The following is a 23,080-nucleotide window of genomic DNA, read 5'->3' as shown; positions in this document are numbered from 1 at the left end:
TGAAGCAGGAGAATGTGACCACATTAGGTCGCTAGTGCTTTCTTGGGAAGCCAGGTGCGCAAGCATGGAGATGGGGCCTCCAGGTGCTGCTGCAGATGCGACCACAGAAGGCAGAGAAGCGGCCTGAATCCAGGCAGAGCTGGCGGGAGGTGCACTCAGACAACATCCACAGGACTTCGTGACCCGAGGAGCACGGGGAAAAGTAATAACCTACATCAGGTGAGCACGAAAAATGCTACCAGGTTTATCCCCTAACTGCGGCTGTACCAGACTCACAGCTCCTGACAACGCTGAAGCCCATGTAGAAAAACAGAGGACCCCCCAGCCAAGAGGAATATGCAGACCTGACCCAGGCGGCTCTGTCCGTGTGCTGGCCAGGCCCCGTACTTCTGTCACTTGGCATCTGCCCGGGACATGTGTAAATGCGGACCAGGTGTGACTAAGTGGTGAAGGGGTTTGCAAATGCGGCAAAGCCAGAGAAGAGGTGTTGGATCAATAGTCCATGAGAAAAATACTGGTAAGATACTTCATACTGTTCAAGAAATAAGCTCTGGTGTAATTGTTAATGCTGGTCTTTACTTTCCTTGGAAAGTTTCTACCGTAAATAAGCAGGTAAGCAGAGGTAACCATAGGAATATATACCAATTTCCACTTCTGTGATGTTTAAATATATGTGTGTGTATCAGAAAAAAACTGATGACATTAAATAACAGTCAGAAACCGGGACTTCCCTGGTGGCGCAGTGGTTAAGAATCTGCCTGGCAATGCAGGGGACACCGGTTTGAACCCTGGTCCGGGAAGATCCCACATGCCACGGAGCAGCTAAGCCCATGAGCCACAACTACTGAGCCTGCACTCTAGAGCCCACGAGCCACAACTACTGAGCCCACGTGCTGCAACTACTGAAACCCGTGCGCCTAGAGCCCGTGCTCCGCAACAAGAGAAGCCACTGCAAAGCGAAGCCCGCGTACCGCAACGAAGAGTAGCCACTGCTCGCTGCAACTAGAGAAAGCCTGCACGCAGCAACGAAGACCCAATGCAGCCAAAAATTTAAAAAAATCAAATTTAAAAAAAAAAGGAAAAAAAAAATCAGAAACCTTCATAAAACTGCAAAAAATGATCAATAGTCAAATTTAATAATCAGTATGTTCAGACACAGTTCAGAACAATGGACTCCAAAATGACAACAAAAATTCCAATTGCGTTTTGATCACAATGGTGTTTCCTACTGTCCTGGTCATAAAAGGAGGTTGCTATTTAAACAAGCAGTCCCAAAATAAGAAATTTTGATTAATACTAAAGTAAGGAGATGTGTTTGGGCCAACTGAAGTACTTTGTTAGTATCCTTCACCAAATTTTTAAAAACTGAATGTACTTATACCAATCCCAAATATCAAATAATTTCAGAGAATGGAGTAGAATGTTCTAGACCAGCACTATACCATAGAAATATAATGCAAGCCACACATGTAATTTTAAGTTTTCCAGCAGCAACACTGAAAAAAGAAACAGGTGAAATTAATTTGAATAATACATTTTATTAACCCAAAATACCCAAAATATTATCATTTCAACATGTAATCAAAATTAATGAGATATCTCACTTTTTTTTTCATACTAAGCTTTCAAAATCTGGCCTGTGTTTCACACCTAGAGCTCATCTCAATCTAGAGCAGCTACAATTCAAGGGCTCATTAGGCAAATGTAGCAAGTGGCTATAGTATTAGACAGCTGTAGGTCTAGACTAACAATTGCATTCTGTGGATGAAGATACTGAACAGCAAAGCGGTTAGGGGACTGGTAAACTGCCAAGCCAGGCGTAGAACTGTGAGTTTCTAACTCCTGACGGAATGTTCTTTCTATTTAATCAGCCCATCAGCCCTGCGGTAGCCCTGCGTTTGACACCCAGGAGACACAGAAGAGTATCAAATTAAGGCAGGCCAAGGACTCCTGGGATGCAAGTCACTATCAGGAGACCGCATGAAACCAGAGCTCACTGTCAAAAGACCGTGTATGGCTGAGCCAAAGGACACCCAGCAGCAAATCAACAGACCAGACACCACCATCTCAATCAATACGCCTGAGTGTTTTGTTTTGACAAGTCCAAGAACACTACATATACTGTAGGATCTAAATTCATCATACTCAGAATAGTAACTGTGAAAATCGCACAGTGCACACAAATTGAAATGTTGTTGAGAATTCAAGCTTGCATGACACTGGACAGAATTCCCTAGACCCCGACCTCTACTTTGTTGGTAATATTTAAGAAGTCATGTGCAGGAATAAGAAAAGATGCCTGGCCAAAAAAAAAAAAAAAAAAAAAAAGTGGGGAGGGAAATTGTCAAATGCTAATCATTGTTAAAACTGGCTGATGGAGACAAGGCTGTTTATTAAATGATTCTTCCTACCTTGATGCATATGTGGAAGTTTTCACAATAAAAAGTTTTTAAAGGGAATTCCCTGGCAGTCCAGTGGTTAGGACTCCAGGCTCCCACTGCTGGGGGCCCGGGTTGAATCTCTGGTCAGGGAACTAAGATCCCGCAAGCCTTGCGGCCCGCCCAAAAAAAAAAGGGTCTTTTAAAAAAAAAGCGGGTGGGGAGGAGGCATAAGCCTCCTTCTAGAAGAGGAAAAAGTTTTCTTGAGCCCCGGCACTAAGACCAATAAATAATCTATGGCATTCGGGCAATAATTCCAAGAGCACTTGAAAATATGCAGACATCCCAATTCTAAGAAAGCAAACCAAATAGAGAGGAGAAAGGAACCGACAGGGGGAAAATATTTTTAAAACGCCTACAACCCCAATACCCTGAGAAAATCATTGTCAGCAATGCAACACATATCCTTCCAGATCACCTCCTGTTCATATGTATTAAAATATTATCTAACCTAAAGAAATGAGATTATCTTCATGGTGCTGTTCTCAAGTCAGCAGCCCTGCATTTGGGAATGACCACCTTCCGGGTAGTTCTCACAGGATGACACTCAGGGCTTGGCGAGTGACAGATACCACACTAACCAATCAGCCCCTCCTCTGAGGCTTTAAATCCTGAACCAATACTCCCAGGGACAGAGGTTAATGGACCTGAATCATACAGAGTCCTGGACAGAAGGCCCATGAATTCCTGCAGCTGGGATCCAAGGACCTGACTGATACCGGGTTTCCCTCTGTTTCCAGCTTGTGGAAGCGACCAGTACTCTTCTTATGAACACGGTTTTCTCATTCAAACTGGACAGAGTTCCCACCTGTTGTTTTTAGTAAAGAACCCTAATGAGAGTAATAAGAACACATTTATCTTCCAGGTATTGTGCTAAAATTCTGATAGGCATTCATTCACTTAATCCTCACAACGCTCCCAAGAGGTAAATACTAGTATTAACTCCATTTCAGAACTGAAAAACTGGAGGGCCAGGCTGATTACATAATATGCCGCAACTCACAGCTACTGGCTGTTGAGCAAGGATTTGAACTTGCGCTGGTGGATCCTGTCATTCAGTCCTCCAATTTAGCTGCTTTCTGACCTGCTTTTTTCATTAATAATACATTAAGAATATCTTTCCATGCTGCAAAACACATCTTTTGTTAATAGCCATATTGAATTTCATAATATATATTTTCATAATTCAACCAAGGATCTCCTTCATTGGGATATTTAGATTGTTCCTAGTTTTTTTAATATCATGAATATGGCTATAATAGCTGTCCTTTTAATCTGAAGGCACATCTTAATTTATATTTAGGTTAACTTTCTGGCATGGATTTGTCAGGTCAAAGGATATGTACCCTTTTTTTCCATTCTCGATTATGTATTGTCAATAAGGGTACTTGTTTTCAAAGCTTGTTAAGAAATATAAAAGGGAACAAAGTTGGCTTTTCTTTGAGAAAGGCTGTTTCTGCCTTTGGGCATTCCTGTGTGTTGACCTGCTCAGAAAGGAGACAATCTGTGCAGCTAACAAAGAAAAAGGACTCTGTTTTTAAATGTTAATTGGCGTAGGATAATAGGATTTCCCAATCAATACCAAATACAGTTCAAGTCCAGTGTTTAAGGAGTTCTCTACTGCATCATATTTCCTGAGGCAATTCTAAAGGGATTCATTACTCAGGGATCGATTTTGCGGAAAAGGTGAGTTAAAAGCAAAGATATTCCTGTGACTTCTGGCATCTGTCCTTTGCACTGGTTGCTTCAAAAATCAGAACTTACATTATCTGAGACACCAGTTAAATCAACACATAGATGTGATTATCAATGCTTTTATTTCTCTTGTGAGATTGATGTTCTCTATTTCCTTTTCTCAGAAGGTCACTCCAGTGCAGTAACTTCCTGAGGAGATCACGCTAGTATCTACTTTTTTGCTCTATAGGGACTGAAATCCTCTCCAGCTGAGGACAAAATAACACTTCAGACTAGACCTAACTCCAGGCTAACGAAGGCTGATGCTCCACCATCTGATATCAGCAGGAAGCTTGAGGGAAAGATGATGGCTAAAAGGAGCCACCCATACCATATGACCCTGCAATCCCACTCCTGGGCATATATCCAGACAAAAACATGATCCAAAAGGATGCATGTACCCCAGTGTTCACAGCAGCACTATTCACAATAGCCAAGACATGGAAACAACCTGAATGTCCATTGACAGATGAATGGATAAAGAAGATGTGGCACATGTATACAATGGAATATTACTCAGCCATAAAAAAAGAATGAAATAATGCCATTTGTAGCAACATGGATGGACCCAGACATTGTCATACTGAGTGAAGTAAATCAGACAAAGACAAATATCATATGATATCGCTTATAGGCAGAATCTTAAAAAAATGATACAAATGAACTTATTTACAAAACCGAAACAGACTCACAGATGTAGAGAATGAACTTACGGTTATCAGAGGGGAAGGGTGTGGGAGAGGGATAGTTAGGGAGTTTGGGATTGACATGTACCCACGTTATATTTAAAATGGATAACCAACAAGGATCTACTGTATAGCACAGGGAACTCTGCTCAATATTATGTAGCAACCTAAATGGGAAAAGAATTTGAAAAAGAATAGATATATGTATAACTGAATCACTTTGCTGTACACCTGAAACTAACATGACATTGTTAATCAACTGTACTCCAATATAAAATAAAAAGTCTAAATAAATAGAGACTTCCCTGGTGGTCCAGCAGTTGAGAATCCACCTTCTAATGCAGGGGACGCAGGTTCAATTCCTGGTCGGGGAACTAAGAGCCCACATGCCACGGGGCAACTAAGCCAGAGCACTGCAACTACAGAGCCCAGGCACTCTGGAGCCCGTGCACCACACCTAGAGAGAAGCCCGCGTGCCACAATGGAAGATCCTGCGTGCCGCAACTAAGACCCGACACAGCCAAAAATAAATAAATAAAGTTTAAATAAAAAAATAAATGAACAAATGGAGCCACCCCCTTATAAAGGGTCAGATGGAAAAGGCCAAAGTACATTAGTGAGAATGTTTGGCGCTGCGTCCTTGCAACACTGGACAGTAAACTGGACACAGAGACGTTCTTTGGGAGACCGGATAGCTGAAGGCAGAAAAGTAAGTAAAATAAGTACAAGAGTCCCAGATCCCTTGGGAACTGGAATTTTAATATCTCGGGAAAACGAATTCCTCAGTAACTCTTACCCACTCAAACAAGATGCAATTTAAAAAGAAAACCTGTATCCTAAAACTAGGATCAGGACACAGAAAACATATTAGCACAGGCCTGTTGACTGATTCTGGCAGAGTCTATCTGGCCAGGCTGACAATGATTATCTTGCAGGGACAGATAAGAAAGTTGAAAGGGAAAACACAAGTAAATATTTACCAAGCACAACCCCAAGGAAGAAAAGAGCCAGCAGACACAGGAAACTAAAGAATATGAAGATAAAATGAAGCATTCCCAGAAAGTTCAGGGAATCAGAAAATAATAAGAAAAATGAGAATCAGAATCAGGACATGTTACGTGTTCATCTAAGTAGCTTGGCTGCCACGTTTCATCTTATTTGGCAATCCCCTTCTCCCTCACTCCCCCGCCAACTCCGTCCCAGTCAACCAGCTCTTAGGAAAAACCGGGAAGAGACAGATGAGGAATCCACGCAAACAGTGCAGGATTTGTCTCCCACGTGAAGCCTCCCCAGCAGATTCACGAAGCTGAAGAGTCTCTTTTGTTGCCTCATATGGAGGTGAGGTGTGCAAGTCTGCTCAACCCACGAATTCAGTAATTTAGAACTTGCAGGCAACAATGACGTCGTTGGTCTCCTTGAAGATTTAGGAACTCACCGAGGGCATGGCTACAGCTCCGGCAGGATTCCGTCAGACTGACAATTATTTGCTGCAGGTCGGCTCTGGGGGGAGTGGGAGAAGGGTTGGGGTTTTTCCAGCCATTACATTTACAAGATTCCTCAGCCTAGAAAAAAAAAAAAATGAATAGAGAAACAACGTTATGTAACAGGCAGCAATGGACTGAATGTATTACACGCGAATAATACACTCTAGTCACGTGACAGCTACCCTCCCCGCTCCAGACTTAATAGTATTCTCTATATTCACAAGAAACGAATACAGAAAGAAAGCAAAGAAGGTGTGCGACTTGGGCCTTTGGGTTTTTTGTTGTGTTTTTGGTTTGGGTTTCTTTTCTGCTGGCTGGAATCCAAGTACTGCCTCAGAAAAAGGACCGTCCCATCCACTTGGGTAACACCGCCCCAAACGGGCCTCCATGGAGGGTCAATTCCAAGGGAGTCCATCCATGAAGTTTCCCAAAGGGATGAGCCAGACTCCTGAGGTCCCTGCAACACAGCTGGGGCTCCAGCTGCAACTCTGCCCCGCGGGACTGAAGAAGTCAGCAATCCTGGGGACATGAGGAGGGATACTGCAGTTGAAGCCACACGTGCAGGTTCCTCCAGGTCCTTTGGGGGGTCCCAGCTGTAGAATTGGACAGGGCTCGCCACGTCGTCTGGGATTTCTACCTCTGTGTATTTCCCAGGCCGCCTGTACTAGAATACTATCATTTTAGCAATGCTTGATAGAAATCTTCCTTAACCTCTTCCACTTACTTCACACCTCCCCACCTTCTTAGAGAACAGCGAACATGATTGAGCATTTCAGTGATGACTTGGGTTGTGAAGCAGAGGACAAGGATGGAAAGATATCGATTATTCCCAATTACTCTACCAAGCTACCATGCTGGGTATTCAGGGGTTGTAAGTTGTGGAAGGCAATGTGGAAGGCTTGCACTGAATGACTCAAGCCACTTAGAATTCTGCCCACTTCTGGTGTATCCTTCACCATTTCATCCCTCTCTTATTTACTGCTTCAAATCTGCTGTGGCTGGGAAACCAAAAAATGAATTGTTAGAACAACATGAGACACGAGCTGATTCATTCTGGGCCTTCTACGTGCTCTGTCCAATACGGGAGTCACAAGCCACGTGTGGCTATTGCGCACGTGAAATGTGGCTTGTGCACGCTGAAATGCATTGGAGGCGTAAAATAACACAGAGTTAGAAGACGGGCGCGAGGGAAAAAAAGTCTCAGTAATTTTCATATTCATTACATGTTGAGATGTCAATATTTTAGATACATGGAGTTAAATAAGAGATATTAAAATTCATTTGACCTGCTTCTTTTTACTTTTCTTAACGTGGCCACCAGAACATTCAGAATTACACATGTGGCTCACATTACACTTCCACTGGACAGCACTGGCCTTGAAACAAATCGCAGTAGATTTCTGTGCTTGGGCTTCGTGTTAGATCTTTTTGTTCCCTCAGACGTCTCTCCTCCCTGCTTTGGATCCCGCCCCCCACCCCACCCTCCATCCCCTCGTGTACCAGATGGCTGACGTTACCAGGAATCTGATTTGTAGAAAATTCCAGAATGGCTGCTGCCTTGACCTCACACAGAAAACTCTCCAAGAGAGGAACAGTTTCTGAAGTATAGGCGTGTATAGGAGAGTAAGAAAAGAAAGAATAAATAATTGGCAAGGCAGGAAGGGTCAAGGTGGAAGAAGAAAAATCTGCTTTGGATGGTAAGTCCTCTCCAGGGGGCCCTGTGAACCTGGCAAGCCCAACCCGACGGCGCCTCACATTTCATCACAGCGCGGATGGGGAAGGATGGGCCCGAGGAAGGGCCTTACACCAGTAACCCCAACAGAGCAGCCCCCCGCGAGTAGCCCCCGTCACCCTCCTCTGTTTGGCCAGGTACCAGGCAGGACCTACCGTTACCCCCATTGCTCTGCTACTAAGCTGAGCCGGGCCCTGAAATTCTCTGCCGTGAGCCATCCGCCTCCTTAGAGACTTGGAAAGGTCTCCGAGGCCGTGTTCTTGAGGGGGACACTCATGAGAACCTGCTCTCCGGAAAGCAGCCCGACAGTCTCCGGAGGGCTGGGGGAGACCACCCCCCCCGGGGACCCCTCCTCTTCTAATCGTGGGAGAGCTACTTGAAGGGGCTCCCACAGCCCCCGGCTTCTCTGAGCGCTTGGTCTGATCCTGCTGCCCTTTCCGAAAAGGCCTTTGGTTGGAAAAAGAAAAGTGATGACAAAACAAGTTAATTAAGGAGAGCAGGACAAACCTAAGAAGAGAAAACAGTGATAGCCAGAAACGCTGAGTTCGGAGAACTACATTCTAAGCCAGACAAAGACTATTATGCATACCGAGTCACTCACTACCACAGTACGTGCTGAGGGCCTACTATGGGCTGGGTACTTTTGCTGGGTATGGAAGGGAACGAAGAAAGATCCCGCCTGTCCTCAGGCAACACCAATAAGCACATCTTACAGTATGTCAGAGAGTGACGGTGCTCGGAAAGAAAGATGGAGCGATGGATACAGGGGGGTTCGGGGAACAGTGAGATCGAATGTGCAATTTTAACCAGGCCTTTTAGAGAAGGTGGCATTCAACCAAAGGCTTGACCATTAGGGACCTGGCGGAAGAGCATCCCAGGCAGAGGAAACAGCCGGCGCAAAGGCGAGCATGCCTGGTCTGCTCAACACAAAGGCCAGCACGGCTAGAGCACAGCAAGTAAAGGAAAGAGCCGCAGACAGCGAGGTAAGGTGGACGTGGCGGGGAATCCTATAAGGCCTCCCGGGCGATGATAAAGACTTTAGCCTGGTTACTTGATCTCTTCCTTTCCTCTCAAACAGAAGCCTCCAGGCTTGAAGCAGGGACAGGAGTGGAGCGCAAAGACATGAGGCAGGGTGTCTCCAAACTCATTTCTTTCTCTTTCACTTTTTCCTTTAGTCATGAGGGTCAACCATCCCCACTTGCTTTTTTCTTTTTCTTTAATGGCAATCACTAAGGCAAAAAAAAAAAAAAAAAAATCCATCCATTTACCTGTCCCTAAATTACACAAGCAAATCATCCTATTTCCTTCTTCTGTTAACTTTCAGTCCAGGACCAATGATGCATTCATTCTGTCACACGGAGAAACACCATAATTCCTAATACAATCCAGAACTTAATCAATCTGTGCTATCTGGATAGAAAGGAACGCCAACACCTTCACCGAGACCCACCGAGGGAACACGGGATTGTCATAAATGTGCCGAGTTGCCTAGTCAAGGGTTTCCTAACTTAGTAAGGCCGAGGATTTATGTCAGGGTTTGGGGTCAGTTGGATAAGGACTAAAGTTCAGAACGCTGCGGAATCATGTGACTTGGGAGTCTGTCCTCAGCAACCCCTTTGGCTTTTGACAAACATGATGGATTTTGCATCTTGGCAGGTTAGCAAACACAGCCTAAGTCTCCTTCTTTGGCAGGCTGGCTCGGGGCAGGAAGTAAAGCTGGCAGGAACTCTGTATAGACCAGAATTAAACCCACCAGAGCCAGCATCTGTCACTCCAGATTCTCAGAGAGACGGTGACCTAGTTAAGCATGAAGTTCCTCGTTACAGGAAGCTGAGAAGCCAGCGTGCTCTGAATCAATCCCATACACTCCACATCTACGAGAAGAGCCATCAGCTTGGACAAAACAGGCTGGACAAAAAGGTCTGAGTCCACAGGTAAGAAACCCCTCGGTATGTGCTTGGGTCTGATGGGACCTCCCCACTGCTGTTCACACAGTGTGCGGACTGGATTAGCTCAGAAGACACTGCTAATGGGGTGGGTTCTCTCTGCATTTGCAGGGTGGTGGGAAGAATGCACAGGGAGGAGAAGGAAAAGAGTAGATAAGGGACTTCTCTGGTGGCGCAGTGGTTAAGAATCCGCCTGCCAGCACAGGGGACGTGGCTTCGAGCCCTGGTCCGAGAAGATCCCACAGGCCGCGGAGCAACTAAGCCCGTGCGCCACAAGTGCTGAGCCTGTGCTCTAGAGCCAATGAGCCACAACTACTGAGCCCGCAAGCCGCAACTACAGAAGCCTGTGCACCTAGAGCCTGTGCTCCGCAACAAGAGAAACCACCGCAATGAGAAGCCCACGCACCACAACTAGAGAAAGCCCGCGTGCAGCAACAAAGACCCAACGCAGCCAAAAATAAATAAATAAATAAAATAAAATAAATAAAGAGTAGATAAAACACGAGCCTTTCCTGCTTTCTTTCCTGCGCCATCTATCCATTCTTCAAACCCTGAGTGCCCACTGCACGACACTCACAGGCCTGGATACTGAGACACAAGAAATCCCTGCAGAGCACGGGCTCTAGGCACACGGGCTTCAGCAGTTGTGGCACATGGGCTCAGTAGTTGTGGCTCACGGGCTTAGTTGCTCCACAGCATGTGGGATCTTCCTGGACCAGGGCTCGAACCCGTGTCTCCTGCATTGGCAGGCGGATTCTTTTTTTTTTTTTAGAAGGAAACAATGTAAATATTTTAATAAAAACAATTCCACAGCATTTATTGTCATCTGGTAATAACATAAAGGTGAGCAAAACAATATGAATAAATGCTTTAGAACTACACTTCTAACAAAGGACACCTAAAAAAACTGTATTGCCTTCTCAACAACTTCTCACTTCATTGATCATTTCTAGTTGGAGACACTTTGGAGCAGAGTAATGTTAGCATGATCCGACCCAGTTGTTTTCTTGAGTGTGTTTTAGAATGAATCTCTTCTGCATCATCTAATACGAGGTTCATATACTCATCAATACCAATGATACAGCCCTCTATCCACATATTCACTTGCTCGTAAAGCCACACCTGAATCCGAGATCTATTTTGCAAGTATCTGAAGATGAGATTGATGGGCTGCACCATCACCTTCTGCACCTTCTGGCCCTGGCCCCGGTACACCATGGTGGAAGCTCACAAAGACCACACTATCCCGCACACTACCTCAAAAAAAAAATGGCAGGCGGATTCTTAACCACTGCGCCACCAGGGAAGTCTGCCCTTGCTTTTTTTATGTCATAATACTTACCTTAAAAATTCAACCTAAATTACAAACAAAAGGTTGAACCATTGGCCTAAAATAGATAAGACTTTGGGATTGAATCAGAGAGGTAATGCATACCTATTCCTCCTGAAGCTCTGCTTAGCAACGAGATTCCTGGAAATTTTCCCAGATAACCTGGGAGAATGAGACTGGATGTTCCTGCAGCAAAGCCCTAGGACTAGGATGTTCTTTCATGATATACTGCTTCCTCAGACTCTGGAGGAGCCAAGGGGGCAGGGATGGAGAAAAGGGGCAGAGGAAAAAGGGAGCCGGGAAGGTTGAGGCAATCCTCCATCACAAGAGGCTGGCAGGAGACTGGGGAAGGGGTCCTTTCTGAGCCCTCCTGCAAGGACTTGTCCCCTTCCTCCGCAGCCCTTCAGCACCCTGCCCTCGACAAACCCACAGCAACAATAGGGGAAGGAAGGGAGGCAAACTCACGGTCAGCAAAATGTTTCATCTTTGGTTGAAGCTGGTAGAAAGGCTGCAGGTGACAGTACACAGTATCAAAGCCGTGGTCAGAAGGGTGGGCCTCACAGTGATATAAATGTGGTTTCAAATCTTAGCTCCAACATTTACTAACTGTATGAACCCGGGGTAAACCCCTTAACCTCCCTAACCTTCCCAAGCTATAAAATGAGTATAAAATACCTATCTCACAAGACTGGTGGGGGCATTGAGTAATGAATGTGGGTAGGCACTAGAGTGAACACAAGTGGTAATAAAGATGATGGTAATATGCTAGGAGTGCCCTGTTAGGTGAAGGATGAGCTGGAACAAGAGCTCTGTAAGTCATGATGAACTACAACAGTTAATACTTTAAAGCAAGGACCTGAAGAGGATGCAGCCAATGAAAGTAGCTTCAGGATACTGGCCCCAATCACTAGAGAATCACAGCTCTTACTGAACAAAAGATTGGACAGCTTACAAATGAAAAGTTATGCCCCTCATACATATGATCCAGCAACCCCACTCCTGGGCATTATCCAGACAAAACTCTTAATTTGAAAAGATATATGCACCCCTATGTTCACAGCAGCACTATTCACAATAGCCAAGACATGGAAGCAACCTAAATGTCCATCGATAGATGAATGGATAAAGGAAATGTGGTGTATATACACACACACACACACACACACACACACACACACAATGGAATATTACTCAGCCATAAAAAGGAATGAAATAATGCCATTTGCAGCAACATGAATGGACCTAGAGACTATCATACTAAGTGAAGTAAGTCAGACAGAGAAAGATAACTATCATATGATATCGCTTATATGTGGAATCTAAAAAGAAATGATACAAATGAACTTACTTACAAAACAGAAAGAGAGTCACAGATGTTGAAAACAAACTTATGGTTACCAAGGGGGAAGGGGGGGAGGGATAAACTGGGAGATTGGGATTGACACATACACACTACTATATGTAAAATAGATAACTAATAAGGACCTACTGTATAGCACAAGGAACTCTACACAATACTCTGTAATGACCTATATGGGTAAAGAAAATTTTAAAAGACTGGACATATGTATATGTATAACTGATTCACTTTACTGTACAGCAGAAACTAAGACAACATTGTAAATCAACTATACTTCAATAAATATTAAAAAAAAAAAAAGTGATGCTCCTTGCAGAGTCAATCAGCTCCCTTCCCACCACACGTGAGAACAATAGGAAGTCACTCAAAAGGCTCATGGGGTGACCTTGGTGGACATTTTTATAACAGAGTGGATGTGAAGAGAAAGAAATGGCAAGGTTACATATACACAATCACTCAGTAAGAACACAATATATCAAAACCTACGGGATATGGTTAAGGCAACACATAAAGGAAAATAAAGACCCTTAAATGCATTTATGGGAAAAAAACAGAAAGATTAAAAATAAATGAACTAATCATTCCACTCAATAATCTAGAAAAAAAGTAACAAACTCAAGGAAAATTTTAAAAAACTCAAGGAAAATAGACAAAAGAAATTAATGCAAAAAATATTTAAGGACCTCAGTAATGAACAAAAGCATATACCTACCCAGTATAATAAACGGTTGGTTTTTGAAAAGACCATTAAGTTAAACAAACTCTTGACTAACTCTTGATTAGTCAAGGGGGAAAGAAAAAAGTGAGAAAAGACATAAAACTACAGATTTATTTTATAGCTTAAATAAGTACTCTGTAGAACTTTATACCAATAAATTTGAAAAACTAGATGAAACAGGTGACTTCCTGACTTCCCTCAGAAAATATAAATTATCAAACCTGATTTAATAAGTAGTAAAGTTTCTAACAATCCTAGAAGAAGTGAAAAGGGTGTCAAAAATCTACTCCTAAAAAAGGACCCAGGTCCAGATAGTTTTATAGGAACATTCTAGTTAACTCTCAAGGGTCATCCAACATAAATATTATGTGAACCACAGACAAAATTTTAAATTTTCTAGTAGCCAGATTTCAAAAAGTAAAAGTAGGTGAGATTAATTTAAATAATAAATTTATTTCATAACATCTAAAATGTTACCATTTTAACATGGAATTGGTATAAAAATATTATAAGTAATATATTTTACATAGTTTTTTATGCTAAGTCTTCAAAACCCAAGGGATATCTGACATGGCACATCTCAACTCAAACAAGCCATGTTTCAGGTACTCAATTGTCATTTGTGGCTAGTGGCTACCATATTGGACAGCAGGAAACCAGGTCATTGGTAATGCAAACTGTGCCAAAGCATTAGAAAAAGATTAAAAAACACATACCATTCTATGAATTCAGTATAACCCTAACAGTAAATCAAAATACAGAGAGCAAAAAAACAGAAAAAGTCACCAGTTCAACCTCACAAAAACAAAAATGAAATACTTGTAAATCAAATTCAACAATACAGGGGGACTTCCCTGGTGGCCCAGTGGGTAAGGGGAACTAGATCCTACATGCCACAACGAAGAAGCCCTCATGCTGCAACTAAGAAGTCTGCATGCTGCAACAAAGATCCTGCATGCCACAACTAAGACCTGGTACAGCCAAAATAAATAAATAAATAAATATTTTTAAAAAATTTGACACTATACAATCCAACAACATGCATCTTGACTAGTACATAATAACTAAAGTTTATTACAGGAATGCAAAGACAGATCATTTGAAACAAATCAATTGATACATTAACAAATTAAAGGAAGAGAAAATAATTACGATTGATGCCCAAAAAAGCTTTTCAAAGCATTCAACATTAATTTCTGATTTTTAAAAAAACAGCAAATTTGGTATAGAAGAAAATTATATTAACTTGAAAGCAAACATTGTACTAAATAGACATAAAATCATTCCTACTGGGACTTCCCTGGTGGTCCAGTGGTTAAGACTCCGCACTTCCAATGCAGGGGGCACAGGTTCGATCCCTGGTCAGTGAATTAAGATCCCATATGCCGCGTGGCGCAGCCAAAAAAAAAAATCATTCCTATTAAAGTCATCAAAACAAGAAAGCCCTGAATATGCCCAGAGTTCAACACTGTACTAGTAGTACACAAAAACTATGAAAATTGGTAGGCAATTCTTAAAGATTATCAAAACTAATAAAGAAATTAATAAACTGGCTGGATATAAGAGCAACATAAAACTCAGAAGCTTTTCCATCACCAATAGCCACTCAGAAAATGTAATAGGAAAAAAAAGATCCTAATAGCAAGAGCCATCAAATACTTAGGGACAAAACTTCAAGATGAGTAAGACCTATATTCAAAAAACTACAACTGTCTACTAAAGATGAATAAATGAAGAAATATGCATTGTTCTTGATAGGAAGACTTAACAGTGTAAAGATATCAATTCTCCTTAATCTATAAATTTTGTAAATCAGGATCAGTTGAGAGAGTATACACTTAAAACCCATAATCAAAGTATTAAGATCCAGAGCATATATAAATCATCTACAAAACAATTTGAAAAGGCAGTCTGATAGAAACAAAATGGCAAATCCAAGTGATTCCAAGAAAAATGAATGCTAATAACAAAACTGTACAAAGTGGTCAAAGTAACTATTAATGGGGAAATAAAAAATTAAAAGCCCTGTGATGAAATTTTTAAAAAGCAAAAACAAGAAAAATAAATAAATAAAAGACAAAAACCCTGTGATATATTTCCTCACGCTAATTAGTTTGCCAAAAAATAAAAACAAAAGGTTGACATCTTGGGGGGGAAACATGCACGTCGTACACATGTGTGGGAGGAAACACTGGTGCAGCCTTTTGGAAGTCAAATTGGAATGTTCCTGCCCTTTGGCCCGACAGCACAATGAGGAAGGGCACCTACAGAAATATTCACATGTGCTCAATGATATTTGTATGCTGTTTATTAAAGCAAAATATATATATATGTCATCTTATATATATCATATATATGCCATCTAAAATTTGATCAAGAGAAGAATTTATTAAATTATGTAGCTTGTTACTACCGACTATTGTACCACCTTTATCAAAAATAAGGCTAGGGACTTCCCTGGAGGTCCAGTGGTTAAGACTCTGCGCTTCCAATGCAGGGGCTGCATTCGGAAGCGGCAGGTTCGAACCCTAGTCAGGGAACTAAGATCCCACGTGCCACGTGGTGTGACCAAATTAAAAAAAAAAAATAAGGCTTACTCAAGACATGGAAGAAACCTAAGTGTCCATCGACAGATGAATGGATAAAGATGTGAGATACATATATATATTTATATATATATATAAAGTAATATCCCATTGTGTATGTATATATATTACATACACAATGGAATATTACTCAGGCATAAGAAAGAATGAAATAATGCCATTTGCAGCAACATGAGTGGACCTAGAGATTATCATACTAAGTGAAGTAACTCTGACAAAGACAAATATCATATGATATCACTTATATGTGCAATCTAAATAATGATACAAATGAACTTATTTACAAAACAGAAATAGACTCACAGATATAGAAAACAAACAAAGTTACCAGAGGGGATAGCGGGGAGTGGGGGATAAATTAGGAGTTTGGGATTAACATATACACACTACTATATATAAAACAGATAAACAACAAGGACCTACTGTACAGCACAGGGAACTATATTCAGTATCTTGTAATAACCTATAAGGGAAAAGAATATGAAAAAGAATATAGGGACTTCCCTGGGGGCGCAGTGGTTAAGAATCCTCCTGCCCATGCAGGGGACACAGGTTTGATCCCTGGTCCAGGAAGATTCCACATGCTGTGCAGCAACTAAGCCCGTGAGCCACAACTACTGAGCCCATGAGCCACCACTACTGGAGCCCGCTCCTAGAGCCCGTGGTCTGGTCTGAAATGAGAAGCCACCGCAATGAGAAGCCCGCACACCACAACGAAGACCCAACGCAGCCAAAAATAAATAAGTTTATTTTAAAAAGTATATATGTATGTATGTACAATATAAACTGAATCACTTTGCTGTATACCTGAAACTAACACAACATTGTAAATTAACTATACTTCAATTTTTTTAAATATGGTTTAAAAAAAAAAAAAGAAGGCGGCTAAATATTTGTGCTGATGTGGAACCTCTCTAGGTCCCGGTAAATGGCAGAAAAGGCAAACCACGGAACAATATATACCATAATCTGATGTATGTTTTTTAAAAATAAATGAATAAGCAATTTAAATATATACGAATGTGGGGAATTCCATGGTGGTCCAGTGGTTAGGACTCTGCACTTCCACTGCCAAGGGCCTAGGTTCGATCCCTGGTGGGGAAACTAGATCCCGCAAGGCAGGCGACACAGCCAAAAAAATGTGTGTGTGTGTGTGTGTATATATATATATATATATATATATATATATATATATATATATATATGAATGTGGGTGGGTATACAGAGGACCTAGACAGATACATACTTATGGGGGATGGCGCAAAAGTTGGGGAGGGGAAGGGACATTCCCACTGTACTCTATATTCTTCTCTGTGGTATTCATATTCATGGGTTGCTTGCTAATTTTCTTTAACATTGATTCCTCTGAAGGGAAAACATAATTCCGGAGAGATTCCAACAACAGTAACAGAGGCTCAGTATGCATCAGTTGTGTGAGGGAGGGTGGAAACCGCCTCCTTATCACAGACCACATTTAAGAATTCAAGGATCCAAAACTCTTCTCCCTGTGGGGCTGCTTATAAACTAGCCCCTCCCCTCACTGAGGTTCAAGCCAAAAAGTAACACGCTTGCAACTCTTGGAGAAGACAATACAGATTTTTAGAGATATTAATCTTAACTTCGTGATTGCAAAAGACTCAGAGCAATCAGCCCAGAAAGGAAAGTTTGTGCCTCTTCTTGTCTTAACAGGACAGAATAATGCCACGTTCATGGAGGGGCTGCTAAAGGGGTGGGTCACAAATCTCATGGCAGGGAGATTCCTCCCAATAGCCTACTCAGTAAAAAATGTTACATCCCAAATATTAACCACATTTATTTTAGCCACTTGTGATAGAAGTGCTTAATAAGCTGTACAACAATGAACCCCGAAGCTTAAAAAGGTAACTGAATAAAGGACTTTTCTTTCAAAACTGGCTAACTCGGCCTCCTCCACTGAGTCTTGGGGACCCAGTAGCTTTTACAAAGTAGGTTTTTATTTCTTAAACTAAGAGGAGGGTAAAGGGAGGGCGAGGAGAGAGGAGAGAGGGCGAAAGTACAGGGCAAAACACTGAGAAGCATAAAAGCTTTGTCAGCGTGTTGGCCGGCACATGGCAGTCAGCCACAAGCCGCTACGCAGCCCTCAGAGAAAGTCCAAGTTGAGATGCATTGTAACTATAAGATATGCACTGGATTTCAAAGACTTAGCGTCCAAGGGGGAAAAAAGAATGTTAAAATATCTCGTTAAGAATTCTGTTATATTGATTACATGTTATAATGATATTTTGGAATATTAGATAAAAAATGAAATGGAATTGTTTTCTCTCATTTTTTTTAATGTGGTGTGGTGGGTCGAATAGTGTCCCCCCAAAGTTTAGGACCACCTGGAACCTCACAAAGGGAACTTATTTGGAAATAGGATTACTTCAGGATCTTTTTTTTTTTTTTTTTTAATTTATTTTTGGCTGTGCTGGGTTTCTGTTGCTGTGCGCGGGCTTTCTCTAGTTGCGGCGAGCGGGGGTTACTCTTTGCTGCAGTGCGCAGGCTTCTCATTGCGGTGGCTTCTCTTGTTGCGGAGGACGGGCTCTAGGCACGTGGGCTTTAGTAGTTGCAGCATGCAGGCTCAGTAGTTCTGATGCATGGGCTTAGTTTGCTCCGCAGCATGTGGGATCTTCCCGGACCAGGGCTTAAACCCATGTCCCCTGCATTGACAGGCAAATTCTTAACCACTGCACCGCCAGGGAAGTCCTACTTAAGGATCTTGAGATGAAATTATCCTGGTTTAGACTGGGCCCTAAAACCAATAACTGGTATTTTTATAAGAGAAAAGAGAGAGGGAGATTTGGAAACCGAGTCAATGACACTCAGGGAAGATGCCATGTGAAGACTGAGGCAGAGACTGGAAAGACACAACTATAAAACCAAGGAAGGGGAATTCCTTGGCGGTCCAGCGGTTAGGAGTCCGCGCTTTCACTACCGTGGGTGTGGGTTCAATCCTGGTCGGGGAACTAAGATCCCAAAAGTCGCGGGGAAAAACAAAAACAAAAACAAGAAAGGCCAAGCGTTTCCAGGAACCACCAGATGCTAGAAAGGGCAAGGAAGGATTCTTTCCAGACCCTTCAAAGGAAGCATGGCCCTGCTGACACCTTGCTTTCAGACCTCTGGCCTCCAGAACTGAATTAAAGGAACTTTCTGACCATTTGTTTGTGATCATTTGTTATGGCAGCCCGAGGAAGTTAATATAAGTGGCATAAAATAGATAATAAGGACCTACTTTATAGCACAGGGAACTCTACTCAATACTCTGTAATGACCTATATGGGAAAAGAATCTAAAAAAGAGTGGATACATCTATATGTATAACTGATTCACTTTGCCGTACAGCAGAAACTAACAACATTATAAATCAACTATACTCCAACGAAAATTTAAAAAAAAAAATTCAAGTGGCTATTAGGAAATGTCAAGTTACAGATGTGGGCTCACATTCTACTTCTGGTGACACTGCTGTACTAGAGTTTAAAGGGAATTCACCCCCCTCAAACCCAAGTCTTCACTATGGACCCTAACAGCTTAGGCATAGAATAGTCCCCATATTTCTTAAGTGGTTCTAATTGATGAAAGTTATACCCCATTGAGGTATCTGGAAGTCTCTCGATTTTGCTCACTTGTTTCTAAATTTTTCATGTTGGTAGGATATGAAAAATACTTCCTAACATGTGTACAAGCATCATGGGACACTAAGAACCTAAGTGCACAACATTTTTAATATGTATGGGACTTATTACCCAATTTACTGAAGGGGACATATTATGTCCTTGGAAAACATTCAACCATTATCCTCAACTGCCAGCGAAGCATTTTCTGCCAAGCGTCCCAAGCTGCTGCCACCCTGCCCTCTGCCTTGGCCTTCCTATCTCCCTTCCAGATGCTCAGGCCCAGCCACTGTGCTTTGAGATAAGACGTCTCCCTTCAAAACACCTTTCCCATGTCTCTCCTTAATAAGACAAGACAGCTGCTGTTTCAGGGAACTCCCAAGGGGGTTGGCCTTGCAGCTTCAACAAAGTATCAGCTGCAGCACAACCTTTTAGGGCGTGCACTGCCAAGCCAATTACCACCGCAGCTAGCAACCCAGGCACAGGCGGGGAGGCTGCCAGGGGGAGCGCATCTCCCCTCCCCCCCCCCAACCCGGGGGCAAGTCTCTGCAGACGTGGCGGCACCGAGAAAGGAAAGGCCACCTCATTGCTAGGAATAAACAGGCCTAGGATAAACATGGTTTTTGCCCCAACAGGATCCAGGGGGGAGAGGTCAAGAGAATGCACCAGATTTTGTCAGGGTACACAGAAGCCAGGACGGATGAAGAGAAGGAAGCAAAACCGGATAAACAAGTGATCACGACCCAGAGGACAGGCAGACAAGGGAGCAGGGTATTCCCAGTTCACGCCGCGTCGATGAGAGACAAGAGCGTGAAGATATTTGGGTTGCATCCATTGGAACCAGAGAGAGGTGGCCAAGCTGCTAGCGGGGCTCTGTTATGCTTAAAATGCTGGAAAGTCATATTTGCTGGAAAAGTTAAATCAGGGACAGGGCTGTCCCACAGCAAAATCACACAGATGGGAAATGTAGGCAGTAAAACTGTGAATCCAACATTTATTAAGCACCAGAAAAAAAAGGCACTTGTATACTTGTTCGTACCTCACCTTGTGTGAGAAAGCGATTTTTTTTTTTGGCCGTGCCACATGGCACGGGTGAGATCTTAGCTCCCCAACCAGGGATCGAACCCACGCCCCCTGCAGTGGAAGCTCGGAGTCTTAACCACTGGACTGCCAGAGAAGTCTCGAGAAAGGGATTTATTATTCCCATTATTCAGAAGAGAAAGCTGAGGCGCTAAGATGTTAAGACACTTGCCCGAGCTTATTCAGTCTACCCTGCAGAAGGACTAAGTGTGTTCAGGCAGATAACTGGTCCTGTGGTTGTGTGTGTGTCGGGCGGAGGGAGGGAGGGTTTCCTCACTCCGTTTTACTACCTCTCTGTTTCAGGCTGGACAAAGGCAGAATGTTCAAAGGTCAAGAATCAAAACCATAATGAGATACAACTTCACACCTACGAGGACGGCTTTAATCAAAAGAGCAGGTAAGGGGACTTCCCTGGTGGCACAGTGGTTAAGACTCTGTTCTCCCAATGCAAGGGACCTGGGTTCAATCCCTGGTCAGGGAACTAGAGTTCTCATGCCGCAACTAAGGAGCCCGCCTGCTGCAACTAAGGAGTCCTTGAGCCACAAGTAAGGAGACTGCCTGCTGCAACTAAGACCCAGCACAACAAAATTTAAAAAAAAAAAAGAGCAGGTAATAAATTTTGTCAAGGATATGAGAAAGTGGGAATCCTCACACATTGTTGGAGGGGATTGTAACACGGTGCAGTTGCTTTGGAAGCCGTTTGGCAGTTTCTTAAAAAGTTAAACCAATAGAAAACCCCAAAATAAACCCTCACATATATGGTCAAATGATTCTCGACAAGGGTGCCAAGACCATTCAATGGGAAAAGGACAGTCTTTTCGACGAATGATGCTGGAAAAACTGGACATTCACATGCAAAAGAATGAAATTGTTGGACCCTTACCTTACACCATATACAAAAACTAACTTCAAATGGATCAAAAACCTAAACATAAAACCTAAAACTATAAAACTCTTAGGAGAAAATACGGGGGAAAGCTGCATGACATTCAATTTGGCAATGACTTCTTGGATATGACACCAAAAGCAAAGGCAACAACAACAAAAAATAGGATTTAACTGGGAATTCTCTGGGGGTCCAGTGGTTAGAACTTGGCACTTCCACCGCAGGCGGCCCGGGGTTCGATCCCTGGTTGGGGAAATAAGATCCCGCAAACCGCACAATGCAGCAAAAAAAAAAAAAAAGGACTTAATCAAAATTTTAAACTTCTGTGCACCAAAAGAACATAATCAACAGACTGAAAAGGAGTCAAATCATAGAGACAGAGAGAATAATGGAGGTCGGCAGGAGATGAGTGGACAGAGCCATGGGGAGTTACTGTTCAGTGGGTACAGAGTTTCAGTTTTGCAGGATGAAATGAATTCTAAGCAGAGACGGTGGTGATGGCTGCACAACGTAGTGAATTTCTCTGTGCCGCTGAACTGTACACTTAAAAATGGTTACGATGATAAATTTCATGTGATGTGTATTCTGCCACAACTTTAAAAAATAATAATCTTTTTAAAGTTAAGCGTAAATTTATCACCTGACCCAGCAAACCCACCCATGGGTATCTACCCAACAGATTTGAAAACATCCACAGTAACGTGATTCATACTAGCCAAAAAGTGGAAAGAAACCAAAAGTCCATCAACTGGTGAACTGGTTCATACACAAAATGTGGCATATCCATACACTGGAATGTTACTTGGCAGTAAAGAAGAATGAAGTGTTGATACAAGCTACTGCATGGATGAACTTCAAAAACATTATGCTAAGTGTAAGAAGCCAGTCGCAAAAGACCATGTATTGTACAATTCCATTTATATAAATGTCCAGAAAAGGCAAATGTATAGAGATAGAAAGTCAATTAGTAGTCTGGGGCTGGGGGGTGCAAACAGGGTTGACTGCAAAGGGACACAAGGATCTTTTTTGGGGTAATGGAAACCTGGATTTTGGTGATGACTGTACAACTCAATTTCCTAAAAATCACTGAATTGCATGCTTAAAACCAGAGGAATTTATGGCATGCAAATGATACCTCAATAAAACTGTCTTTTAAAAGGGCAAGAACTTGCTATTAAATTATCACTTCAAATATGAGTCTTCTACGGAGTTTCCCCAAAGCGCGTCCCAAAATTGAGGCTTATTTTCTCAAATACAAATTAAAGAAGCTTAATAAGCTACATTAAAAATCATCATCATAATAAAAGACCAGCACATGGGGGTCTCCACCTCTGTCCTTTCAGATAGAAAAAAGCAAAAGAACTCAGAGCATCTAGGTGGCCACACCTCTGCTGGCAGAATCTGTCCCAGCAAAAGAGAAACAGCAAATGACAGAAATAAGTCATTAA

At 42.4% G+C, this 23,080-nt stretch overlaps 1 protein-coding gene and 1 pseudogene across 1 annotated transcript in view; both read right to left on the bottom strand.

Moving 5' to 3' along the window:
• The window catches only part of KAT2B (lysine acetyltransferase 2B), a 103,123-nt gene that overhangs the window by 63,279 nt on the left and 16,764 nt on the right, over window positions 1-23,080 (bottom strand). The window contains exon 2 of the mRNA XM_059920402.1: window positions 6,294-6,420. Within this exon, the coding sequence (XP_059776385.1) occupies window positions 6,294-6,420 (127 nt within the window). The remainder of the gene's footprint in view (window positions 1-6,293; window positions 6,421-23,080) is intronic.
• On the bottom strand, window positions 10,970-11,238 carry LOC132365256 (small nuclear ribonucleoprotein E-like; annotated as a pseudogene).

Source organism: Balaenoptera ricei, chromosome 4, assembly GCF_028023285.1.
Source record: "Balaenoptera ricei isolate mBalRic1 chromosome 4, mBalRic1.hap2, whole genome shotgun sequence".
In the NCBI taxonomy this organism is placed as follows: Eukaryota; Metazoa; Chordata; class Mammalia; order Artiodactyla; family Balaenopteridae; genus Balaenoptera; species Balaenoptera ricei.
Note: the sequence above shows the minus strand (reverse complement) of the source record. Positions and strands in the feature narration are given on the sequence as shown.